Source organism: Sinohyriopsis cumingii, chromosome 13 (genome assembly GCF_028554795.1).
Source record: "Sinohyriopsis cumingii isolate HCF-2022 chromosome 13, ASM2855479v2, whole genome shotgun sequence".
Classification (NCBI taxonomy): domain Eukaryota; kingdom Metazoa; phylum Mollusca; class Bivalvia; order Unionida; family Unionidae; genus Sinohyriopsis; species Sinohyriopsis cumingii.
This window is the reverse complement of record NC_142973.1, coordinates 7,160,608-7,187,481: the sequence shown is the minus strand read 5'-3', so window position 1 is coordinate 7,187,481 and position 26,874 is coordinate 7,160,608. Positions and strand designations below refer to the sequence as shown.

Below are 26,874 nucleotides of genomic sequence, written 5' to 3'. Positions count from 1 at the left end.
ATGCCGTAACTAATTTTCATGAACCTTTGTTTTTTTCTGACTAAACAATGACACCTCCATCTGTGGTAAAAGTAACATTTAAGTAACAACAACAAAAATAAGTTTAACTATAAATAGCTGAAAATTTCCTAAATAAAAAATTCAAACAGAAAATCTGTAGGAATCAGCAAACACATGGTGCCACAACTAATACTCATGAACTTATACTTTCATGTGAAAATCATACATTCATACTTTAGAAAAGAATAACAAAAAAATCTGACTAAACAAATGTCTAAAAAAATGTGAAAATCTGTAACTATTGGTTCCTGTGTCGATCATAGCAACATGCATATCTGTGTATAAATTTATCGATTTCCTAAATGTTTACAGTCTTTTATGTGATACTACATAAATGACAAATGTTTCAGGTACTTTAGCATTGTCATACTAACAACTGTCAAACTATTTCAACAAACATATCAAACATGCTTCCAAACATTTACGAATTTGAAATGTGGGAAAAGCTGTCAGAAATAAATCTCAGCAAATAAATGTGACTTAGTCTTTACAAGAAATATATAGCAAAATCAATATCAGAAAAAAACAATTACTTGCAAAAACATATCTTGAAATATTGAAATAATTTATCCTTAAGTACAACACTGCACACTGTTTACATTACGCTGCTACTGTAAATTATCTGAAACACCAATGCATTTAACTGAACATTTCTTGTCCACTCACAACATAAGCACAGTGTCTCAGAATTTTTACAATTATATTTATTACTTGAGTAATACTTATATTTCTTTCTCTGTAGATATTATTCGGATATAAATTATACACTGTTTATTATAATCCCAAAGGTGTATCATTCTGATAACTTTTACAAATAGTTCTATTGAAATGGATGCATCTTATATCTTAATTTTTGGGGAAAAGGTCCTGGTTGCATTTTTTGCAAGGGAAAGAACTCTATGCAACCCCAAACCTGCAATAGTCATTACCATGGGTTACTTTCTGTGTATACCGTTGGAGACAATAAATCCATGTTTAGTGGGACATTAAATTGATTGCATTGCATACAAATTAAGAGCTATTACCAACTGGCTGAATTTCATTAATATGTATAATTCTTGCTTAAAATAAATCTCGCTGAATGATAATGACCCCATGAACAAAGTTTAATAATAATCTTATTAGAAATAGTCACAAAAGTGTTGACATGTTCAGATGCAAGATCATCCCAACTCCATGCAGTGACCTTGCACAAAGCAGTACCCAATTATAATCTCAACAACTTAAGTCTATTTACCAAGTTTAATAAAAATCGAATGAGAAATACAGTCCCTAGAGTGATATGTTCCACCAATCAGAAAATATATATGACTGTATTCAGAGCTGGATTAACTCAGATTAGAAATATGGTATTCTGAATGGTAACAAGCACGGTCAAACTGATGCAAGATCACCTTATTAATATCTCTCAATCTTGCTCATGTATTGAACATGTCCAAGATCTTGATCATATAAGCATATATTACAAATTTGATCAAAGTTGGATCAGAAATACGGCCTTCAGTGTTGTAACAAAATCATAAGCAAGATCACCTCATTATTTTGCATGGATCTTGCTCAATATAACATGCAATCTGGATCCAAAAATATGGCATCAAGAAAGGCAATAAGGAAAGTCAGATTAAAACTATGGCATCAAGAAAGGCAATAAGGAAAGTCAGATCAAAACTATGGCATCAAGAAAGGCAATAAGGAAAGTCAGATCAAAACTATGGCATCAAGAATGGCAATAAGGAAAGTCAGATCAAAACTATGGCATCAAGAAAGGTAATAAGGAAAGTCAATCACGTTGGTATGCATGGATCTCTTTCACTCTCATATTCAGCCAATATTTTGTTGATATAAGTCCATATTTCAAGTCTGATCAAAATCAGATCAGAAATATACACTCCAGAGTGGTAACCATCAGTTGTTGCTGGACAGACATTGCATGACACAGGGCCATAATATAAGCTCACTTAGATTATGGGTTAGTGAGTTAAACATCTAGCATTCCACTTACATCAGTTTTGGCTGATTTGCAATGACCTGACATATACTGGAATCACAAGCCATGTTGCAAAGGATACCCACACAAATTTCCTGAAAGAAGAATGAATTAGAAATTAGAAAAGAACTTGTAAATCCAATACCACAAACAGCCAAATTTGAAAATTTAATGAGATAACTTAAGTCTTGAAAAAGTTTATTCCTATTGAAAGCATAGTAAAAAAATTATGCATACTTCTAAAGAGCACATTTTAAAAATAATAAAACAAAATATACTGCCTTTATTAATGTATCACAGAATGTATTAATGTATCACATAATGTATTAATGTATCACAGAATGTATTAATGTATTACATAATGTATTAATGTATTACATAATGTATTAATGTATCAGAGACTTTAGTGGTAGCAAAATATTTTCAATTTTCATTGTCTGTATTTGACTGAAATTAAGGAGTATTACTACACTGACATAAGATAATCTAGTTACCACATTTAATTATTTGCAAGCTGATTTTTTTAATAAATAGTAGGAATCATAATTTACAACATATATAGGGCTGGATATATTACTGGTCAGTTGGCTGAAAATAATATCAACATGCACTGTGAAGTCACAGCTTTCTCTGGATGCAGCAATCTGTATTATACGTAATACATATTACTGATTTCCCACTGAATATGGTGTATGTGTGGACACTGGGGTCATGGGATGAAGTGTCCACTATGGCTGGTAATATGTCCACTATGTCCATTTAACTCCCTCACAGATATTGTTTTGATACCTACCATAAGTACTCACTTATATGTCAAGTCTATCTGTGAACTGCACAGTTTGTCAGGAGTAATCAGTTGAACAAATAACATAGACCCTGATCTGCAGGTGCATTATATTATGGCAGATCAGGATCCTTGTTTACAGTGTTACTCAACTTATAAGCGATTACAAATGGTACACATGTAGCAGCAGAGGGGATGAACAGACCTTTTGCTGAAACATCACTTTTGGAAAAATAAAGCTTCCTACGAAAATGAAAAAAATAATGTCACAAATGTCAAACCTAAGCTTCTAACTAACCAAGAGTTTCTCTAATTGGGTTAGTATTTTTTGTCACTTTATCATTGTTGTTAGTGTGTTTTAAAAAGTATGCGTGAATGTTTACCAGCTGTACATTTCATTGAGGTTGCACTCCATCTGCTGCTGTAATTAAATCAGTCTTTCAACCAAAGATGTTATCAAGCCCTATACGATATCGTGATCAAGGATCATGTAAATTTATTGTTATAAATCCATGTGGGGTAGATTGTGCTTCTGAGAAGAAGTTTCTGAACTTAATCATGTCCATGTCCCCATTACACCAAGTCTGATGAATATTTTGCAGAGTATGTGTATCAACTCCATTAAACACAACTAAAATATTAGAGTTATCTCTAATCACTTTAGGTATTTGTGTATATCGCTGAATAACATAAATCACATCTGTGTTTTTATGCCTGACTCGAGAAAATATTCTAGCTGGATTTGATTGTTTGTCCAGCATTACATCATCATATACTATGAGATTATTAATAAATCCATTGAGGTCATCTACAGATGGGGCTTCATCAATATTGGTGATAAAATCAATAATATCATTGCAGTCCTCATCCAACAATTCTGCATTTTCATTAAAATCTTTAAGCACTTCGTAGCTTCGCTGATCATCAACTGACAGAGCTACAAAATACAACTTATCCCATCTGATCCACCTCATTATCAAATTAAGCAGCAATTGTGTTTTACCAGACCAAGATGGACCTATGATAATTGCTTTGATAGAATTTGGTAGAGCTGGATTATATTTGACTGGTTCTTGCTCTTGTGTCACTGAGAAATCAATTATGTTCATGTAATTATAATATGGATCTGTATTGTGTTCGATGCAGTGTTTCATACATAGCCAACAACAATGTCTGAGAATAAATGCTAACAGTTCTACAACAGTGTTTCATACATAGCTAAAGCCAAACACCAGAAAACTAATAAGATATTAATTTGTGCAAAATCCATTTGGATTTGTATTAGGGACTGGGAAACACAATGCTACATTTCTGAACATACTGTATTGCTCTAATGCAGGATGAATTAATAAACAAACTGAATAGAATGAAAGTTGAATGAGAAAGTATTACTGCAAGAATTGAAACGAACATTCTGACAACAATGACAACGACCCTAAAATTAATGACAATACTGATGATGACCCTATAATTAATGATAACATTGATGATGACCCTATAATAAATGACAACACTGATGATGACCCTGTAATTAATGACAACACTGACAATGACCCTATAATTAATGACATCACAGATAATGACCCTATAATTAATGACATCACAGATAATGACCCTATAATTATTGACAACACTGATAATGACTATATAATTAATGACAACACTGACAATGCCCTATAATTAATGACAACGTTGACAATGACCCTATAATTAATGACAACATTGATGATGACCCTATAATGACAACACTGACAATGACCCTATAATTGATGACAACACAGATAATGACCCTATAATTAATGACAACACTGACAATGACCCTATAATTAATGACAACACTGACAATGACCCTATAATTAATGACAACATTGATGATGACCCTATAATTAATGACAATATTGACAATGACCCTATAATTAATGACAACATTGATGATGACCCTTTAATTAATGACAGCACTGACAATGACCCTATAATTAATGCCAACACTGATGATGACCCTATAATTAATGCCAACATTGATGATGACCCTATAATTAATGAACCTATAATTAATGCCAACACTGACAATGAACCTGTAATTAATGGAAACAATGATCCCATAATTAATCCCAAAGGTTCAAAACAAACGGTAAATAATTTAAATTTACAGACTCTGAAGCCAATAACTCTACTATACCAGGGAAGATGAAGATCAACAAGTGAAACCTCTTTAGAGCTATTATAAAATATGAACCTACATATTACAAGTAATAGATGCAAGAACAATTAAGGATAGTAAGCACTCGACTTAGCACGTTTGAATGATATAGGAGACAATCACTGATAGACATGATACAAAATACAACTGAACAAATATTCTGCTTTGATACTAACTGATCCCACCCTGTCCTGTGTACATGTATACTTTCACAGATTTAACACTGAATTATTACTGCTTTTTTAACTGTACTACAGACTCCAAAATTTATTCATGTGGCTTTAAACTTGATTTTGGTTCCAAAATTTTATGCCATTTTATAGTGACTAAGGAATGAAAAAATGATAAAGCATTTCTCCAGTTCTTTATTTTAATAAACTTAATAGTCCCTGCATTCATGCTACAGATTGCTTCATTGTCTTCTTATATTAAACTGCTAGTAATTACCCATGACTTTTTTAATTTTGTCTCCTTAAAAGCTCACTCTCTCCTTTAGCCATGGTTATTAAAGTTGCTTTAGCATTGAACTTTTCACGTTCTGTTAAGCACCTAAATATTTTTGTGAAAATCTTTTGTACCTTTCATCTGTCACAATTCATATAAAAAATGCATTTTAGTGGGTAAGTCGTTGAGAATTAAAAGGCACTGTGCACAGCTTGAAAGGAGCATTCTGCAATGTCAACTGTAGCTCAGTTGACAGGTAAGATCCACATAATGTAGTGGATGTCCACTATTACATAATTATATTGCTTCCCAATGGAGAAAATAAAATCCAACCTGTCTACTACAAGCCATGATGAAGACAGTCATGATGACCACTGTAGTTGATCCAAGGCAGATTAATTTCCACCATGAAAATATGGATTTTCCACAATCTACTACCTACATAATGTGTGGCAGAATAAGAATTCCACATAATGATGTGTCTTGCCTCCACAGTTAAAGCATATTCCAAATACCAAGTAAAGTCAATGAAGCACGAAAAGCATGTCACTGTAACCCCTTTTGGTCCATGATGAGCACTATCCTCCATGATGATGACATCCATTAAGTTTCCTGACTATTGACGGGACTGACAGAAAAAATGAGCTAAATGCACAAATGTACTGTTAATCAAGGGGAGATAACAAAACAATAATTCATAGTAACAGTTAAATTATGTGAAAATGAAACAGATTCGTAACTGCATCACATTCTTTACCTCATTTTTGTATTCAGCATTATTTTTACTCACTGTAACTCTTGGAGCTTTGGACTTCTCAATCACACCTGTCAGAATTTCCACTGCCTTGAATTCCAGCAGAAACTGGGTAACCTCCTACAAGGAAAACATGATCCAATCAGCAATTATAAAAGGCAGCATGCAGACATGCTAAGTAAATAAATTACAGGAGGTTGAAATTCTGGCCAAAGCTATCTATTTTTGATAATGCTCATAATTCCTTGCAGTTAATACATGTACTGGTATTGGGTATCACTGATTGTACCTGCAGTACTCTGTAATTAGGCTTTACAATAAATAATGGAACTATGAAGAAAAAATGCCTCAATGGAATCTTGAAAAAATATGTCACACTGATCCAATATTTATGTGGAAGTATGGTTTTCTCACTATAATAAGCTTCATTTATTAAGATCCAGTTAGAAAATTCATCTCAAGCATAACATCATTAAAAGTTGATATGAACTGCTTATATATCAACTATAGAATAATGGTAGAAAATGCATTGGCAAAGGAAATAAATTCATTATAAACTCACAAGCATTTTAATCATTCCTATAGGCATGTGATAATCAATACAAAATAAATATTATTGAGGAAGAAGGATGCCAATACACACTGTCTGTAATAATGTAAACACAAATGTAACCAAGTTGTAATGGATGAATGAGCTGGGTAACATCCAATGCCCTACAGCTGCCTTGGCAAGGCATTAAAATAGTTATATTTTCACCCCCCCCATACAAATGGTATGCACTAGACAATAAATGATGGAAAACATTAATGTACAGAATTTAGTAGCAAATTATAATTTCCCATGAATACTTACCCAATCAAATTAACATCAGGAACTAAGCTCTGCAACCTATTAAATCCAGCAATGGCAAAAAGACTTTCTTTGTTCCTGTCTATATGATATAGACAAATGGATGAAACTCGTATCCATTACCTCCCCGTGCAATAAAGCATGGGCTGAGTTAACGTGTGTGTGTGATTTGGATTTTTGACGTAGCTTTAACAATTCTGCAGTCATACTTCTATGATGTCTGCAGTGTAACAGTTAATAGTGACGTCTAGCACTGGGGCATCATACCGCAGACATGTAGCATGATGTCCCACCCAGTCACATTATCCTGCCACCAGGCTGATCAGTCCTAACCCTAACCTCTTAATGCTGAGCGCCTAGCGAGGCAGCTGTTAGTACCATTTTTTATCACTCTTTGTTATAACTTGGTCGGGGTCAAACCAGCAACTTTCCGCATCCAAGGCGGATGCTCTAACCTCCTGTCTTAATTGGAAGGAACAGACATTTGGATCCACGGCTCATGTTATTATGAGTACAGACATGGTTTTGCATCACGACTTCTCTCAATGTGTCGGTTAAGAGATAGAGAGACAGACAGAAAGTGTGTGAGAGAGAGAAAGAGAGAGCATAAAACAGCATTTTAATTATCCACAGGCAGCAGCTGGTTCTTAGCAGTGAAACCCAGTTGTCATTGGACCACAGAACCATCCAATTTAAACTGAAGATAATTCAGGTCTATTTGAAGGGCATGCAACTCATGCAAACCAAGGATAGAGTTATCATAAAGCATGTCTTGTCATACATCAGCTTCAACTAGATACTGACTCGTTGCTTGAACTTAGCGAAGTTGAACCAAGTCGGAACCCACAAAAGATGACACATAGGAAATAAGGTGAGTGATTCAGGCCTATTCAGGTTGAAGTTGGCCAACATGTCTGATAGGTCTTTGCCAAAACTATAGCAATATTTCCTGAACATAATAGATGCTACCTATTTCTCTCTAAGAAAGAAGTGCCAGCAAAGAGATCAAAGCATTCAAAGAGATGATATTGTTATCAAAGCACCAGTACCTAAAAACCAACAATTCATTTCCCCTTGTATGCTCTCAAAGTGGAGTGCCTTCTTCCAGATCAAGAGGTTCATTACACATCTTAAGGTTGGAACTCTTTTCTACTCACAGTTCTATTAACAAGAGCCAAGAGTGAAGAAGTTTTGCAAGAGATGAAACACCTGTGAATGGATTTCTTTGGGCAGGATGAATTTGGCTGGGGACGTCTACTGCCAAAGTCAGGAAGATTGATCACCCATAACTAAATCCACTTCCAACTGACTACCAGGGCATTAACCACCCAGGGTTCTGGACCCAAGGCAGGAGAGACAAATGGGCAGCTTGTAATTCACCTTGTTGCAGAGACCAATCATCAGATGCTCCCACAATGCACAAATCTGATTAAAGATCGATGTCTGAAAGGACCACTTAGTGTGCAGAGTCTGGACACTTCTTGACAAAGAATTTGCCAAAAGATTTAGTCTGCCAGGAATGTGTCACATCTGGACAGTTATCAGGTAATGGGAACTAACAGAAAATTCCAAACTAAAAGTTCAAGTTGGGTGATTTGGCCATCCCATCAACCACTGTCTGAGTAATCACTATGAAATTGTCCAACATTATAAGGATCATTTTTCCACACAGATGGTCTCTCCAACCAAGAATGATATTTGTTATAGTCTTCATTTCCAGAAGATTTATATGCAGAGCTTCCTCTACTTGACTCCATTTGCCACATACCTTGGTGAAGTGAGGCAACAGCTGAGCCTCCTCAACAGACAGACAAACTGGTGTCTGTACAAATCACTGTCCAGTTAGAAGAATTCCATGAGGTGATTGTCCTTGCTATACATTTAGTACATCTGATTGTCATTTTGTTCTAAAATGACAATAGGGGCCCCCGAGTGGCAGAGTGGTCTAAAGCACACACCATTATGGATCACTGCCATTTCAGCTCCGTCTGCATGGGTTCAAGTCTCGGGGCTCAAGAGAAAGCTTGCCAGTATCTTCTTGTGGATTGGTGGTTCTTTCCTGGGTTCTTCCTACACCATTTATACTGGCTGCCATGTAAAGCCTATCTTGTGCTGACAAAATGGCATTAAGCCCTATAACAACAACTAACATGACACTAAGGGACAAGAAAAACAGGTAGTAACAACTGGAAAATTTCAACCAATAACTACAGCACCTGCAATAAAACAGATTATACCAACTCAACTGGAATGTGTGGTACATACACAGCCCATTGGTAATTTTTACCAATATTGTGCCATACCAGATTGAAAAAATGAAGTCAATAAATATGTGAAAAGCTATTCACAAAATAAGGTTACAAGTCATTGTGCAATACCTACACACTTATTTGAGAAATCAATTTAATTTATGAAGATCTTGAAGGATTTGTTGAGGCAAGTATGGATGATATTAATCACAACACAGCGAAAGCTAAGACTGGTAAACAAATGGCAGCCAATGGGTGGGGTCAAAGGTAGGCAATGGGTAAGAGTTTCTTGCCATTGTCTACAAGGGCTAAGTTTCGAAAGAGAATATATTTTCTTTCTAGGACTGCTGGATTGAAAAGGTTGCATTGTATATCTAAATCTTCCTGTGATTGTGGAAAAGTATTAGAAGCAGACTGAATATATATATATATATATATATATATATATATATATATATATATATATATATATATATATGCTTACAGAATATCTAGTATGAAACAAATGTTTGGTGATATAAAATATTTGCACAAGATTTAACAATTTATCAATAAAAATAAGCAACTGAGTGTGTGTGTGTGTGAGACTTGAATTTTTAACGCAGCTTCAACAATTATGCAGTCATATTGCTATAATGTCTGCAATGTGACAGTTTATTGTGATGTCTAGAACTGGAGCATGATGTCCCACTGAGTCACATTATCCTGATACCAGGCCAACCAGTCTTAACACTAACCTCTTAATGCTGATCGACAAACGATGCAGCTGTTAATACCATTTTTGTAAGTCTTTGATATGACTTGGCTGGGGATCGAACCCATCACCTCCCACATTTGAGGCAGATGCTCTAACCACTAGGCCACCAGAGCGGTTCAACTGAGCTTGAGAGTGATCTAAACATAAAAGGTTAACACATGTCTGCACTAAAACCGACAATAATTATAAACTCAGATATTGCTTCTAGATGTACAAGAGTATCAGAGATCCTTTTGTATCTTCAAGCTAAAGATATACGCACTCCAGTTCTAAAGGCACCTGATTATCTTTGACAACAGTCAAGTCAAGCTTGAGACAAAATCCTGCTGATAAACCAGGCTAGAGAGACAAAACATTCTAATTTGGTATATTGAAAACATAAATAATAAAAGGAGGGAGAGGGGCTGGGTATCAAGTGCCTTGCCAGAGAACAGTGCTTTCACGATAAAGCTTTTTCAACTGTAAACACCAAATCTACAAGTGTCAATAATTGTCAGCTATCTGATGACAAAACAACAAAAACACTTTTTAAATGCAGACTACTTGGATCCTGGAAGATTAAAACCATTTTTTATTAGTCTTGGCTTTAAATATGTTTGATGACCCAAAGTAAAGTAGTATATGTAAAACGAACCCTTTTCTTGGTCCACCCCGTTTTTTATATAGCCAGAAAGAAGAAAACTTTAACATCAAGCTTAATCTAAACAAGAGGTCAATGTGGGCCTGGTATCAGTCACTTACAATATAATGGTCTAAAATGCAAACATTGTTGTTGTTACTTATGGATTTCAACCACGTGAGGTAAAAACCTTAAAACAAAAGCAGGTAATGGCAACCTATGGAATGCATGCCAACAGTGGCATGACAGACTCTTTGGAAAGACACATGGTATGAGTTGTAGTTTTGTACTGCGTATAGTAAAAATGATAATTAAATTAAAGTGATGAATATGACTCGACACACAGCAATCAATAGACGAGCAGACCTGGCACAACAGTTCTGAAAGGTTGCCAATGCCTTATCTGGAGTGTGGACAGACACAAGGTTGCCAATGCCTTATCTGGAGTGTGGACAGACACAAGGTTACCAATGCCTTATCTGGAGTGTGGACAGACACAAGGTTGCCAATGCCTTATCTGGAGTGTGGACAGACACAAGGTTGCCAATGCCTTATCTGGAGTGTGGACAGACACAAGGTTGCCAATGCCTTATCTGGAGTGTGGACAGACATAAGGTTGCCAATGCCTTATCTGGAGTGTGGACAGACATAAGGACAGGTAAAAGGATGCAAAAGTGGTCACAATGCTGAGCTTCTGTGAAGGCGGACTCTAGAATAATAATAACTGAACTCATGGACAGCCACTGAGACAGGCAGATGGCTGCCACATAGACATGACTGCTATGTTTATCTTCTACCAGACCACATAATAATACTAACTGAATTCATGGACATATCCCACAATTTACACAATTCATTCTGCAGGTCTTCATCAACATCTACTACAAGTTCACTCTCTGTCTCTTCATTTTCTCTGTCTACCTCCTGAAAAGACAGAAAACAGTTATTTTCTTTAAAACAGGAATTGTTTCATTTTCAAAATGGGACCCAGGTCCATGGAACTGCAAACCAAAACTAAATTTTCTTCAGTTTATCTGGATTCTAAAAGATTAATTTGTTTCTCTGGAAATATTTTTGGACTCATACAGAATTCTTGTACAAAGACATTTCTGAAAATGTTTATTCGGATTTCAAACAACAGATTACTTCTTGTGTTTCTACAAGAAACTGTAAACTTAAAAACAGTACAGGTTACAGCATACGTCATCGCCTTCCATCTTGGATTCTTCGTTGGGATTTGAACTTGAAATCATTAGAACATTTTATTATTAGGACTTTTAACATTTTATTCGTGGATTAATCTTGGATTATTTTTGGATCTGATTCTTGAAACCATAAGTTCTTATTTCTTCCATTTTTATAGTATTTTTCCAGGGAAATAAATAATTTGTCAATATTTTCAAAGCTTGTTGTTTTCACCCTTTCTTGTGTTACTATTTATTTTAGTTTAAACATGTAACAGACCACCCAAAAGAAAAAAGAAAATTAAGTTCATATGTATATCAATAATGTATTGTAACATAGGCTACATATCATGAATCATATCGATACAAGCATAGTTGTATTCTTTTACCCCTACAATAAATAATGGTACTATTTGATTATGCAGAGTAATAAAATGTAAGATTAATCGCAAATATGTTCAGCCACAGTTCACAATATTTAGCAATATTTTAACTTATAACAGTTAAGGAGCACTGTATATAACAGGGTGTACAAAATATGGCCCACGGGCTGGATTTGGTCCATTACTTGCTTTTATCTGTTAATTTACATCATAGGGATCATAGGGCGTGGCTTTAAAAATCTAGCCTGCACCCTGGAGGAAGTTTCCTATGCCTGGTATATAATCATAGATTTGGTGACCAAATCTCCTAATTACCAAATAAAAAACATATTTAAAGCCAGACTGAAATTCAACTGTAGCAATAATATTCACAGAACAAAAGAGGGACACAAAAGATGACAATGTATTCAAGATACAAAAGGATTCAAGGATTCAAAGGGTTGTGGAGAATTAAAAAGGGGGAGGGGTGCTGGTGACATAATCTCAAGCAAGAATAGGCCAAGTGTGCCTATCTGGGCAAATTGATGCAATTGAATCACCCTCAAAAAGGGACCCTGCAAGTGCAAAAACAGGAAGAATTGTTGATTTATGTGCAACAATGTGCTGATGATCAATACTGATAACTATCCAGATGATAAATACTGATAACTATCCAGATGATAAATACTGATAACTATCCAGATGATAAATACTGATAACTATCCAGATGATAAATACAGATAACTATCCAGATGATAAATACAGATAACTATCCAGATGATAAATACAGATAAATATCCAGATGATAAATGCTGATAACTATCCAGATGATAAATACAGATAAATATCCAGATGATAAATACTGATAACTATCCAGATGATAAATACAGATAAATATCCAGATGATAAATACTGATAACTATCCAGGTGATAAATACTGATAACTATCCAGGTGATAAATACTGATAACTATCCAGATGATAAATACTGATAACTATCCAGAGAAATTATGGCTTATCAGAAGCCAAAATAGGTAGAAAATAGATTAAAGTCAAACAATGTTTTTGATCTCTGAATTTATATCAACCTAACTTAAACAATTTCATCCATACAGCAATAGGAGTAGTCCCTTAACAATCAGTAAATCAGTAATTTGAATGTTAAAATCAATTCAATATACTGATTGGCCAGTTAAACGTTCTGAGGTACACCAGAATTTATAGTACATTGAAAAAAATCTGATTTCATGTCATAACTTTTATGCAGCATGAAAAAAAAATGAAAATAATTTGAAATTAATTTAAAATGTGCCATGGGTTACATTCATCATGGAAATTACCTCAATCAACTTAAGCAGTGTAGTGAAGAACCAATGTTTGCTGAATGCCGTATTGCCAATACTCTCAGCTATTAACAATTCTGGATTATCTGTCAGTTCTGGTGGTGGGGACGGGTTCCGAACCTGTGATGGGGAATCCATCTGAAAGATAAAGAAAGTTCTTCAAGTGAACTCTAAAAACAAAACTAAAGGATTGTGAATTGGGATTCAAAGATAAACATACCCAAGCTCAAAATATTTGCAGTTGGCATTTGTCCTACAGTAATTTCTTATTTTGGCATAAAAAAGGCTCAGTTCATTTCACTGAAATCACTTCAAGGAAATTTTAGTTGATTGTTTATTCCATGATAGTGTCATCAACTGTAACTCCTGCAAGTTTTCATGAGCAGCACATTCAAGCTTGTCATCTCTACAGTAAGCTTAAAAATCCCTTTTGCATTTTCATTTTACATTGTGCCAATTATTAAAAACCTTGACATTTTGAACATGTGTGTTGTTGTTGTTCTAGGGTTTAACGCCTTTTTCAGCACAAGATAGGCTATACATGGCGGCCAGTATAACAGGTTGAGGAAGAACCCTGGAAGAACAACTGACCCTCAAGAAGCTACTGGCAGGCTTTCCAATGTACCCATGTTAGCCGAGCCTTGGACTCGAACCCATGCAGACAGAGGTGAGATGGCACTGATCCAGAAAGGTGAGCACTTTAGACCACTCGGCCACTCGGGGCCCCTTGAACATGTGTGCACTTATTATTTGGTACACCAAGCTGAAAAGTTTCATATGTTTGAAATAAATATATGTAATTAGAGCAACTGCGTTATCCACATATATAATCATAGCTGTAAGGTCAGATACCAAGGGGAGGTCACAACTGATACATGTAGTAAACAAAAGTGGTTCTAAAAGTGACTCTTAACTCCAAAAGTAGCAAGGTATGGATCACTTACAACACAATTAAAACAGATGGTTTTAGCCCTCCCATTTAAATATGAGTTAAAAATGAGACCATTACATTTGAACATCCACAAATTCCTAATTTCTGAAGCAGACTACTGTGACCAACCAGCTCCAATGCATTCTAGTATGAAACAGTAATACATCAATAAGGTTCCCTAAAACTGTTTGACAGAAGTGTTTTTTCCCTAAAACTTGATTGATTTCCTGATAGCAAATTATGTGCTGAGAAAAAGGAATAAAATCAGATATAGAAACAGGATTTGCATAGTTTTTACAGTATGTAGAGAACAGAAATGGGACTATAGTTGATTTATCCCCTGCCCTTTGGTTTGAAGATGAGAACAGAAATGGGCCTATATATGATTTATCATCACTTGCCCCTTGGTTTGAAGATGAGAACAGGAATGGGCCTATATTTGATTTATCATCACTTGCCCCTTGGTTTGAAGATGAGAACAGGAATGGGCCTATATTTGATTTATCATCACTTGCCCCTTGGTTTGAAGATGAGAACAGATATGGGCCTATATTTGATTAATTATCCCCTGCCCCTTGGTTTGAAGATGAGAACAGAAATGGGCCTATATATGATTTATCATCACTTGCCCCTTGGTTTAAAGATGAGAACATGAAGGGGTCTATATTTGATTTATCATCACTTGCCTCTTGGTTTGAAGATGAGAACAGATATGGGCCTATATTTGATTAATTATCCCCTGCCCCTTGGTTTGAAGATGAGAACAGATATGGGCCTATATTTGATTAATTATCCCCTGCCCCTTGGTTTGAAGATGAGAACAGATATGGGCCTATATTTGATTAATTATCCCCTGCCCCTTGGTTTGAAGATGAGAACAGAAATGGGCCTATATATGATTTATCATCACTTGCCCCTTGGTTTGAAGATGAGAACAGGAATGGGCCTATATTTGATTTATCATCACTTGCCCCTTGGTTTGAAGATGAGAACAGATATGGGCCTATATTTGATTAATTATCCCCTGCCCCTTGGTTTGAAGATGAGAACAGATATGGGCCTATATTTGATTAATTATCCCCTGCCCCTTGGTTTGAAGATGAGAACAGAAATGGGCCTATATATGATTTATCATCACTTGCCCCTTGGTTTGAAGATGAGAACAGGAATGGGCCTATATTGATTTATCATCACTTGCCCTTTGGTTTGAAGATGAGAACAGATATGGGCCTATATTTGATTAATTATCCCCTGCCCCTTGGTTTGAAGATGAGAACAGATATGGGCCTATATTTGATTAATTATCCCCTGCCCCTTGGTTTGAAGATGAGAACAGAAATGGGCCTATATATGATTTATCATCACTTGCCCCTTGGTTTGAAGATGAGAACAAAAATGGGCCTATATATGATTTATCATCACTTGCCCCTTGGTTTGAAGATGAGAACAGATATGGGCCTATATTTTATTAATTATCCCCTGCCCCTTGGTTTGAAGATGAGAACAGATATGGGCCTATATTTGATTAATTATCCCCTGGCCCTTGGTTTGAAGATGAGAACAGAAATGGGCCTATATATGATTTATCATCACTTGCCCCTTGGTTTGAAGATGAGAACAGGAATGGGCCATATTTGATTTACCATCACTTGCCCCTTGGTTTGAAGATGAGAACAGATATGGGCCTATATTTGATTAATTATCCTCTGCCCCTTGGTTTGAAGATGAGAACAGATATGGGCCTATATTTGATTAATTATCCCCTGCCCCTTGGTTTGAAGATGAGAACAGAAATGGGCCTATATATGATTTATCATCACTTGCCCCTTGGTTTGAAGATGAGAACAGATATGGGCCTATATTTGATTAATTATCCCCTGCCCCTTGGTTCGAAGATGAGAACAGATATGGGCCTATATTTGATTAATTATCCCCTGCCCCTTGGTTTGAAGATGAGAACAGAAATGGGCCTATATATGATTTATCATCACTTGCCCCTTGGTTTGAAGATGAGAACAGAAATGGGCCTATATATGATTTATCATCACTTGCCCTTTGGTTTGAAGATGAGAACAGAAATGGGCCTATATATGATTTATCATCACTTGCCCTTTGGTTTGAAGATGAGAACAGATATGGGCCTATATTTGATTAATTATCCCCTGCTCCTTGGTTTGAAGATGAGAACAGATATGGGCCTATATTTGATTAATTATCCCCTGCCCCTTGGTTTGAAGATGAGAACAGATATGGGCCTATATTTGATTAATTATCCCCTGCCCCTTGGTTTGAAGATGAGAACAAAAATGGGCCTATATATGATTTATCATCACTTGCCCCTTGGTTTGAAGATGAGAACAGAAATGGGCCTATATTTGATTTATCATCACTTGCCCCTTGGTTTGAAGATGAGAACAAAAATGGGCCTATATATGATTTATCATCACTTGCCCCTTGGTTTGAAGATGAGAACAGATATGGGCCTATATTTTTGATTTATCATCCCATGCCCCTTGGTTTGATGATGAGACTCTACAATACCCAGTTTCACTGTTGAGTTCGTAACTGAATATAGTCTGGATAAGCTGCCTTAAAGTGTCCTTGGGAAATATTCTCAACTTTCAGTTCATCTACAGGATATAGGCAATAATGTGTCAAAAGTCCCGTTAAACACCACAAAAAGCAACATTTGTTTGAAAAGATGTGTGATTTTAGCAGATTTCCTTTTGAGAGGAAAATAACCAGTTTTGATACTACTGGGACTCACGGGTTCTTATTGTACCAATAATGTATATCAGTTTTGATACTATTGGGACTTACAGGTTCCTACTGTACCAATAATGTATATCAGTTTTGATACTATTGGGACTTACAGGTTCCTACTGTACCAATAATGTATATCAGTTTTGATACTATTGGGACTTACAGGTTCCTACTGTACCAATAATGTATATCAGTTTTGATACTATTGGGACTTACAGGTTCCTACTGTACCAATAATGTATATCAGTTTTGATAATATTGGGACTTACAGGTTCCTACTGTACCAATAATGTATATCAGTTTTGATACTATTGGGACTCACAGGTTCCTACTGTACCAATAATGTATATCAGTTTTGATACTATTGGGACTTACAGGTTCCTACTGTACCAATAATGTATATCAGTTTTGATACTATTGGGACTTACAGGTTCCTACTGTACCAATAATGTATATCAGTTTTGATACTATTGGGACTTACAGGTTCCTACTGTACCAATAATGTATATCAGTTTTGATACTATTGGGACTTACAGGTTCCTACTGTACCAATAATGTATATCAGTTTTGATACTATTGGGACTTACAGGTTCCTACTGTACCAATAATGTATATCAGTTTTGATAATATTGGGACTTACAGGTTCCTACTGTACCAATAATGTATATCAGTTTTGATACTATTGGGACTCACAGGTTCCTACTGTACCAATAATGTATATCAGTTTTGATACTATTGGGACTTACAGGTTCCTACTGTACCAATAATGTATATCAGTTTTGATACTATTGGGACTTACAGGTTCCTACTGTACCAATAATGTATATCAGCTGATATGGAAAAGTAGAATCACATACTTTTATCTTAAAAAAACCAACAAAATACTTTTCACTTCTTTCTTTCTCTTTCTTTTTTTACAGGCCATACTATTAATCCTGAAATGTGATTTGACGTGTTGGGTGGCAGTCTCTACCTAAGACTTTATGGAAAGATATTGCTGAATTTGTTTTTCCAGTGTGCTCTACCGTTGTAAATAAACATAAGTTTATTTAAATAATGCCCTCCATCTCTTTTGAAAACGATTTTGATAAACGAAAAAGATTACGCAGTGGAAAATCATGCCATTTGATCTTCCAATCTGGTACAGTACAGTGCACCAAAAAAAATATATTAATTTCAGATGAAAATAACCAATTCAAAATAAAGGAATAAAACATTACATATAAAATATGAGAAATTTTCATTTGCATGCAAATTCATGCATCTATAGCTGATTCTGCTTAAACCAGGCTGGAAGATCTCTGTAGCATGATTTTCAAGACCTTTCAATCACATGAAACTAAAATAAAGAAAAACATAATATACTTATCTTTACTAAAACATATTACAATCAAAAAAACAACTCATTTTCATGAAACAAGTACCACTATATTTCAACTATTTAATAAGATCAGGAGAAAATTGGAAGATCACATATGATTTGAAAACTGTTGGTGGCATGTTCCATTGTGGTTCACTGCTAAACTTCTTATTCATTTTCATAATGAAATAGAACAAATTTAAGACAAAGAAATGTAAATTTTACATACATTCAGTTTAAAATAATAGTAATTTTCATACCTATATAAGATCGGAAATCTGTAACTGATTATAAGAATCACATTGAAATATGATAAAATGCAACATTCCAATACAGACAACTTATGTGACCAAGCTTATTTTCTTACGAAATGAAAAAGAATGCATTAATATAAGCTCATTAATATATACATGGATACTTTAAAATACATGTACTGTACATCACAACTGCAAGTGTGTGTGTGTGTGTGTGTGTGTGTGCGTGTGTAATTTAGATTTTTAGCATAGGGTGTATGTGTGTAATTTAAATTTTTAGCATAGGGTGTGTGTGTAATTTATATTTTTAGCCTAGGTATTACAATTTTAGTCATACCATTATGATCTTTGCAGTGTGACAGTTTATAGTGTCACCCAGAACTGGAGCATTGTGCAGCTGACATGTAGCACTATGTCCCACCCAGTCACATTATCATGATAACAGACCAACCAGTCATAACCCTAACGTCTTAATGATAGAGACAAGCAAGGCAACTGCCAGTACCATTTTTATAAGGTCAATGGTACGACTCACAACATTCAGCATCTGAGGTGGATGCTCTAACCACTCAGGCCACCAGAGCTGTCTCCAATTGCATGGGAAGACAAATTCTGAAAATTCACGTTTTTTCCTTGGCAACCAGCTTTGAAAACTAGCCCCAAACAAAATCATTCAGCATCTTTTGCCATATATATCTATATATGGCCCTGACTTCACACAATACTGCTAACGGTAAACATGACACAAGGTTAGACCTATTTATTTAATATCTGCAAATATGAAATAATTTCCTTTTCTGATCCAGTTTTGTTATCCATCAGCTTTTTAAGAGTTGGCCACACATGACAACAAACTTATCCATATTTGTCTCTGGCTTAGTTAACATCGTTATGGTTCACATCATGACTATATTAATCCACAATAGTATACATCAGTAATTGTAGTTGGTTTGTTTAAACTCGCCATATTCTATTAACTTACGTTTGCCAACAGAAGCAATTGTCACATGACCTACAACAAGTGCCTGTTTCCTCAATAGATCAATGAGGCATCATAATAAATAAATAATACTAGATCATAGGTGTGAAGCCAAAGATGAAAGATATGGCTTCCATACAATGGTGTGTTGATAAAAGATGACATTTTAAGTCACATTTATTTAAAGGTTCACCCTGATGGGCTGGCAGTATGAACTGTGATGACTTAAACAGATAATGACTAGCTGACACAAAAGGATTCACACAGCTTTTTATTGAAAGCAATCACCCAACATTCACCATGGAATAATATGGGGGATAATTGGATACCCATATGTAGGTGCTCAAACGGACAATTTAATTATGAAATGTTTGACAATGTAATATGAATCAAATCCAGTTATAATGTTTAATGTTGTTAATTTTAAATAATTCTTTTGTTTCCCAGCCAAACATTTATAAAGGAGCAAACTGTTGCATGGTATTAATTTTTCAGAGATTCTTGGCAATAGATTTGTCTACTCCTGAAATGTAACAAAACATGTTGTGAAAATCAATAATCCGAATTCACAGATTAACTGTAATTATCCAAGCAATTTACAAGTCACACAGATTGGATGGATAAATCCCACAACAATATAGCTGTCATAAATGATGCAATTTACAAGTCACACAGATTGGATGGATAAATCCCACAATATAGCTGTCATAAATCATGCAATTTACAAGTCGCACAGATTGGATGGATAAATCCCACAACAATATAGCTGTCATAAATCAAGCAATTTACAAGTCACACAGATTGGATGGAAAATCCCACAACAATATAGCTGTCATAAATGATGCAATTTACAAGTCAAACAGATTGGATGGATAAATCCCGCAACATTATAGCTGTCATAAATCATGCATTTTACAAGTCACACAGATTGGATGGATAAATCCCACAACAATATAAATGTCATAAATCATGCAACTTTTATGTACCATCCAATTTTTTTCTTTCTCTCAGACTAACCTAGGGAAAAAATGGTGACTGGAGCTCTCTGTCCATAACATACTCAATACATCCTGGAGGCAGTTCATACAAACATCAGCCCATTTCGGATTTAGTAAATACAAATTTAGTTAAGAAATCTTTACTGTCACAAGAAGCCCATACTATCAAATAATGTCTGGTTCTGCCTTTATGATTATGCCAGTGTAACTGGTTTTTATTAACCATATTAAATAATACAGACAACAATTATTAATCACCACAGACTGTTAAAACGGTTACCAGGTACAAAACTTTTGTCAAGAAAAGAGTACATGTATGTTGGGTTGATCATAACAAAATACAGTTCTCAATGTGACACAACAGTGGACTACATTTAATCCTGTTTTACTGTATTGCATCTTTAGGTTGACCTCATCCAAAAATGTCCATGTACAGACTCGGTAGTTTAACTTTTTTCCTTGGGCTGTGTATATTATTACCCTCCAAAGAATATAAATGTATTAAGGATCAAAATAAAGTGAATTTAAAGGTATGTGTAATCAAATTTGAAAAAATTACATGCATTAATAAAACAGTCAGTATTGAAGACCTACATGACCTCTGTGACTTCTACTTTAAATGGATACTAAAAACATACACAGATGCACCGAATATAAAGAAACCTCACAAAGATAAAACGATAAGAAATGATGGTTGACAAAGGGCATTATATCCATATTACAGCTCTCCCCCCTTAAAATGCACTTTGCCATACTGTGCTTCCAGATGTAACGTGGTAACGCTATGGACCCCATAATCGAATTTAGAAAAACTTTAATTAAAATAAAAAATTTAAAGAAATAATTTTCAACAATCAGCTGAAAAACTTTGCTTCTAAAGTACTGTACTTGATTTGAACATTATCATAACGTGTTTGTACGGTCATGATTTAACTTTAATTAGCCACTGTTGTATTCAGGCAAAGTAAGATATTCTATTAATAACATACTATTGCACACCCAAAATTACCCATGATTTTAATAAGCCTTAATTGTCACTGGTCCATGTCAACTATTGTATTTGGCTAAAGTACACATGACTGTCAAATATGCCTTTAGTACCAAAGCCACCCCAGAAGATTAGTGATTTAATCTCTGTAAACTCAGCTCGTCAATTATAAAGACCAGTTTAGTGATACCTGGACAGTAACAGATCACAGAAGGGATTGCTGGTGGCATGTCTCTGAACTTGCTGCTGCTTTCTATACTGCAGTGCAGCCCAGAAGAGATAGATGCTCCTTTGCAAAACTGAGCTACAAATAAGGTCCATTCAAATAATTAAGTGGTACTTCCAAGCAAAATTAGATTTAAAAGTGAGCTGAGTATCATCCGTGTTTAACGATCCAGTCTCATACAACCTAAATTCGCAAAATAATTCCATTGGGAAATACATATCATGTGAGTGAATAATATTTTATCTATTTGGATTAGCACTTGTTGTCACCAAATGTTATTATTTGGGATATCATGGATTTTAAATGGATAACATGCATGTATGGATGTTTATTATTTTGTTATTTTTCAACGTTATTCCACGTTTTGGAATTGCTAAAGCAAGCTGCACATGATGTGACATAACTCATATGTAACTGACACTTTGACTTAACATGATTCAGTGACATAACTCATATGTAACCAACACTTTGACTTGACATGATTCAGTGACATAACTCATATGTAACTGACACTTTGACTTAACATGATTCAGTGACATAACTCATATGTAACCAACACTTTGACTTGACATGATTCAGTGACATAACTCATATGTAACTGACACTTTGACTTGACATGATTCAGTGCACTTGTTACTGATAGATCTTCACTTATTTAATTGCAAAAACAATGGGCATAGAAGTGTAAATATGCAATTGTGAGGTCTTAATTTAATAAGAGCAGAATTTTAACATCAGTATGCATTGGCCTCAAGTGCAACCTAAATTTAATCCTTCTTTTGGTAAGTGATGGTATTTTTTTCACCATCAGTTTAAAACACTTTAAACCGTATGTAGCTGTAGATATAAATTAATGCCTGCAGGTATATTTATTAAACTGAGGTGTTTACATCACTGCTTTAATGTGATTTACAATCTAAAGCTTGGGGTATTACATTTTTATTTACTTTTTAAAATATTCTATCGGACACAATTAAATGAGCAAATACCATCCAATAAAAAATTGCTAATTTACATAAACATTTCACATTCATAAACATCTGACTGGGTCCCCCTCAACACACAAGTACACCCATAATTCTTGATCATTTTCACTCTACCGGTGTTAGGTATATAATCAGTCAACAGTTGTGGACTCTAACTAAAACATTATAACAAGGAAAAGCTATACTGTTTTATAAATCGTGAACGGACCTACTGATAGGCAAAGCACATAATGGGTCAATTTTGGTAGCCTGATTTTGACATCGGCCAAGAACGTTAGTGGGCTGATTCTGTTATGGGCCGAACAGTGCTGGAATCTGAAAAATCAAACAGGATTTCAGCTTGATAGGGCAATATTTCATTCTATACGTCTCAAGCACACAGTTGTAATCCAGCTTGTAGCATGCTGTAATGCCAAGATATGCATGCCATCAGATGCATGCAGTTATAATAACTAGACTTTAAGCATGAGGTCATGTCAATGTGCTCATTCCATGCATGTACTATTAAACAACCACAAGGGAAGACTCTTTTCTTCCTTCTTGCACAACTTATTCAAGAATCAATGCTGATATTTCAAGCTACATTTCATGTAGCATAATAGATTTGGTACTGATGTTTATCTCTGGCACATTACTTTGTATGCCTATCCAGAGTATGACTAACTATCATAACTTTAAAGAATGCTAGACCATTTTCCCTAGTCCTACAATGTAAGACGTGTCACATGTTATTTATGTTATAGTGCTACAGCTTACTATCCAAAAAACGGCCTTGTAAAGCGAGCAGTAAAAATTTCAGGAATATCTCACACACATATCAACATTCTTCCACAAACTGATATGTAATTAATATACTTACTGTGCTATTTTTGTTGTGGTGGAATCAAAATCTGACACTACCAAATAGACACATTTTCATGTTCCGCTGACATACATTTTAATTTGTTGAAATGCGATGGTAGTCAAGGTATGCCAAAATATGTTCAAGTAGGTTCATATGAGGGATATGTTTCTTTAGTGAAACGAAACATTGCTTACACTTTCAATAAGCATAATATATTTTTATTCGTTTCGTTAACCCATTTTATCCTGAATACAACTATGGTCGTGATACCTCATTCTATCACGAATACGCCTGTGGTCATAGTATCCCATTTTATCCTGAATGCGACTATGGTTGTACTCCATTGAAGTTGACGATTTGAACGAGTCTGATGATAATATTGACTTAAATAATGGGTTAGAATTGAATCAAGTTGATGAAAGAGATGATGCATGGTGTCATGCACTTTTCGACAGTGAGAATGAAGCTGACTTTGAAGATTTTCAAAAGAAATGGGTCCGGGATGATTTTTCCAGTTTAAATCATCCCAAAGTAACTCAAATATTGTGCATCGGCTTCTTCTGGGTGTTGAACAATTGCCCCTTCTATCAATTTAAATCGTGGCTGCAACCGTTGTGACATGTTTTCATGAGAAACTGCACGCTGAAGTACATGTTCTAGAATGTAAAGTAAACAAATGTTCCAGGTGTTTTGATGTCCAATTTTAGTACAATTATTATAACTTTTGAACTAACACTGCTAGAAACTTCAACTTTGGACTAAAATACTAGAAACAGAATTATCTTTATTTTCTTCACGTACTATTAGGAGCATTTAATTCATCTTCATGAACAAAAGATTCACTGAACATCATGGTAAGTTTTTAATTTGTTTTTTTTTCTTCTTTCAAGTCATATTTCAAAATACAGATGGGAGCATGTACATTGGTAAATGATAACAAAACATATATTACTGTGTTGCAAATTTTATTACCTTTTTCAGAGATACATAGTTTATATACTTTAAAACAGAAATAATAATGTTATAATATTTTTGGTAAACATGGTGATGGTCATCACAATTTCTGCTGCTGCTGCTTCTGTATGATGCTCTGTCTTACCACAATGTACTTAGAATTGCTTCTAAGGAATCAGGCACTGCAGTTGAAATTGGTAAACAGGATAAAATGGTTAAAGAATAATATCATTTTAACCTGATTTTGGCATTCCCAGCTTTCATTACTTTCCATCCATATGAATTGTAGGCCTACGAAACTTGAAAACAAGACAATTTCTTTTGTGAGAATTTGAATTTATTTGAGAAAAGACATCAGAGTATGTAAAGTCTAACTAAAACATTATGATTTTACTTTGCAGAAAAGCATTGTTATTGGTTGCCAGCTGTGCGAGATATTCCTAAAATTTTTACTTTCGTTATGATGTTAGTCAACATTAAAACACTCTACAAAGCGCCGTTAGACAGTAAGACCCAGACACCCATAACATAAATATCAGCGTCGAGGTGTTACATGTAGGACTACATTTTCCCATGCTACTGCTCAACATGGCCATGATCATGCCCACTTTATATGCAAGCACAATCCGCTGAATGAAATACTGCCCTCTCACCGGCCAACCAAACATATGTTATAAATTGTTACCATACATCATTTTTGGTTGGCCAGTGTGAGATCAAAATGTATCTTGAAATATCAGTATTGACTCTTAAGCAGGCCTCACAAGATGGGAAAGAAGTGTCCTTCCTTGTAGTTTTCTTTATGGTACATGTATGACTGATAGGTAAATTATAAGCAACGATACGAGTCCCTGCGATCGGATGTACAAACATATACACACATATAGTCCAACACAAGACGTGTCACATATTTTTGCTTTAGTGTACCCAAAACACAAAACACCGCATACTAATTGCCGCCATAGTCAGAAACGTAGCAAAGTTTTACTTATATATGCATACCCTGAACGCCGCCTGACAAAATTAACTTTAAAAAGTGTAGTAGATATTAACCACAGGAAGATGTCAACTGTCCTGGTAAGCACGCCTGCAGTATCCCTAGTTGCACTTCAGAGTCTTTAAACTAAAGGCAGAATGATCTCTGGTTGTATTGCATCTGATTGTTTTTGGGACAAAAAAGCAATAATCAGCTTTTCTTTTTTATAAGACAGGAAAACGAGTCGAATGTAGAGAAATAGCGTAACATTTATACCTTGTTAAGCGCCCTACATAATAGAACAGTCGGAAACTGTGAAAGGCATTCCGATTGTTCAGTTTTGTAGGTAGTCTGGTTTGATGACTTCTCTCCACTCCATTACTCTTCGTTATTTTATAGGAGAATCGGTCAGGAGTCACGGTACATTATTGAGTACTCCTAAGTCAAGCATGTAAAAATACTAAAATTGCATCAATAGAATTTTGTCTATATTTTTTTAACATTACAGATAGGATTAACTCTCAAAAGACATTTTTACTAAAATGTTAATTTTCATTATTAACCAATTATGGACCACCAAACCAATATATACTCTATTATTTGTTCAACCATTTCTAGACTGGTTCACAGTTCTTCCGTATTAGTACCGTGTGTCCTATAACCAGATTGAAATTTTTTTATAAAAAGTTGTGTTTTGCTCATTGATATTGGAGCATAATTATAAGAAACAATTGGCCATGCTTGTTCATGCATACTAGTGCAATAGCATTTTATGTTATACCAATATCTATAGTTAAACTGCATCCGCATTACATGTTGCTGTGTTGTATTGTACTTATTAGTGGCTTATTCTTGTTATTAAAACAATTGTTTTCTGCATTTGTATCTTCATGTTATCTCTCTATGGCATGCATGCTACACAAAAGAAACACACACATGCTGACATCAGCAAGTATGACATCGGGTATCAAATTACATGACGCATTATATTTTCATCTCTCACTGGCTATAAGACAAGTTTTA

At 35.0% G+C, this 26,874-nt stretch overlaps 1 protein-coding gene across 2 annotated transcripts in view; it reads right to left on the bottom strand.

The window, feature by feature from the left end:
- Positions 1-26,222, bottom strand: part of LOC149784904 (protein saal1-like) — a 62,084-nt gene extending 35,862 nt beyond the window's left edge. Inside the window, exons 1-5 of one of the 2 annotated variants that reach the window (XM_089978497.1) lie at positions 26,128-26,222; positions 13,590-13,730; positions 11,524-11,628; positions 6,266-6,349; positions 2,063-2,142 (exon numbers count right to left, since the gene is read on the bottom strand). In XM_089978497.1, the coding sequence (XP_089834623.1) occupies positions 2,063-2,142; positions 6,266-6,349; positions 11,524-11,628; positions 13,590-13,730 (410 nt within the window). In that variant the 5' untranslated portion in view covers positions 26,128-26,222. The other variant, XM_089978498.1, reaches the window with a different exon arrangement.
- Positions 26,223-26,874: the final 652 nt, after the last annotated feature.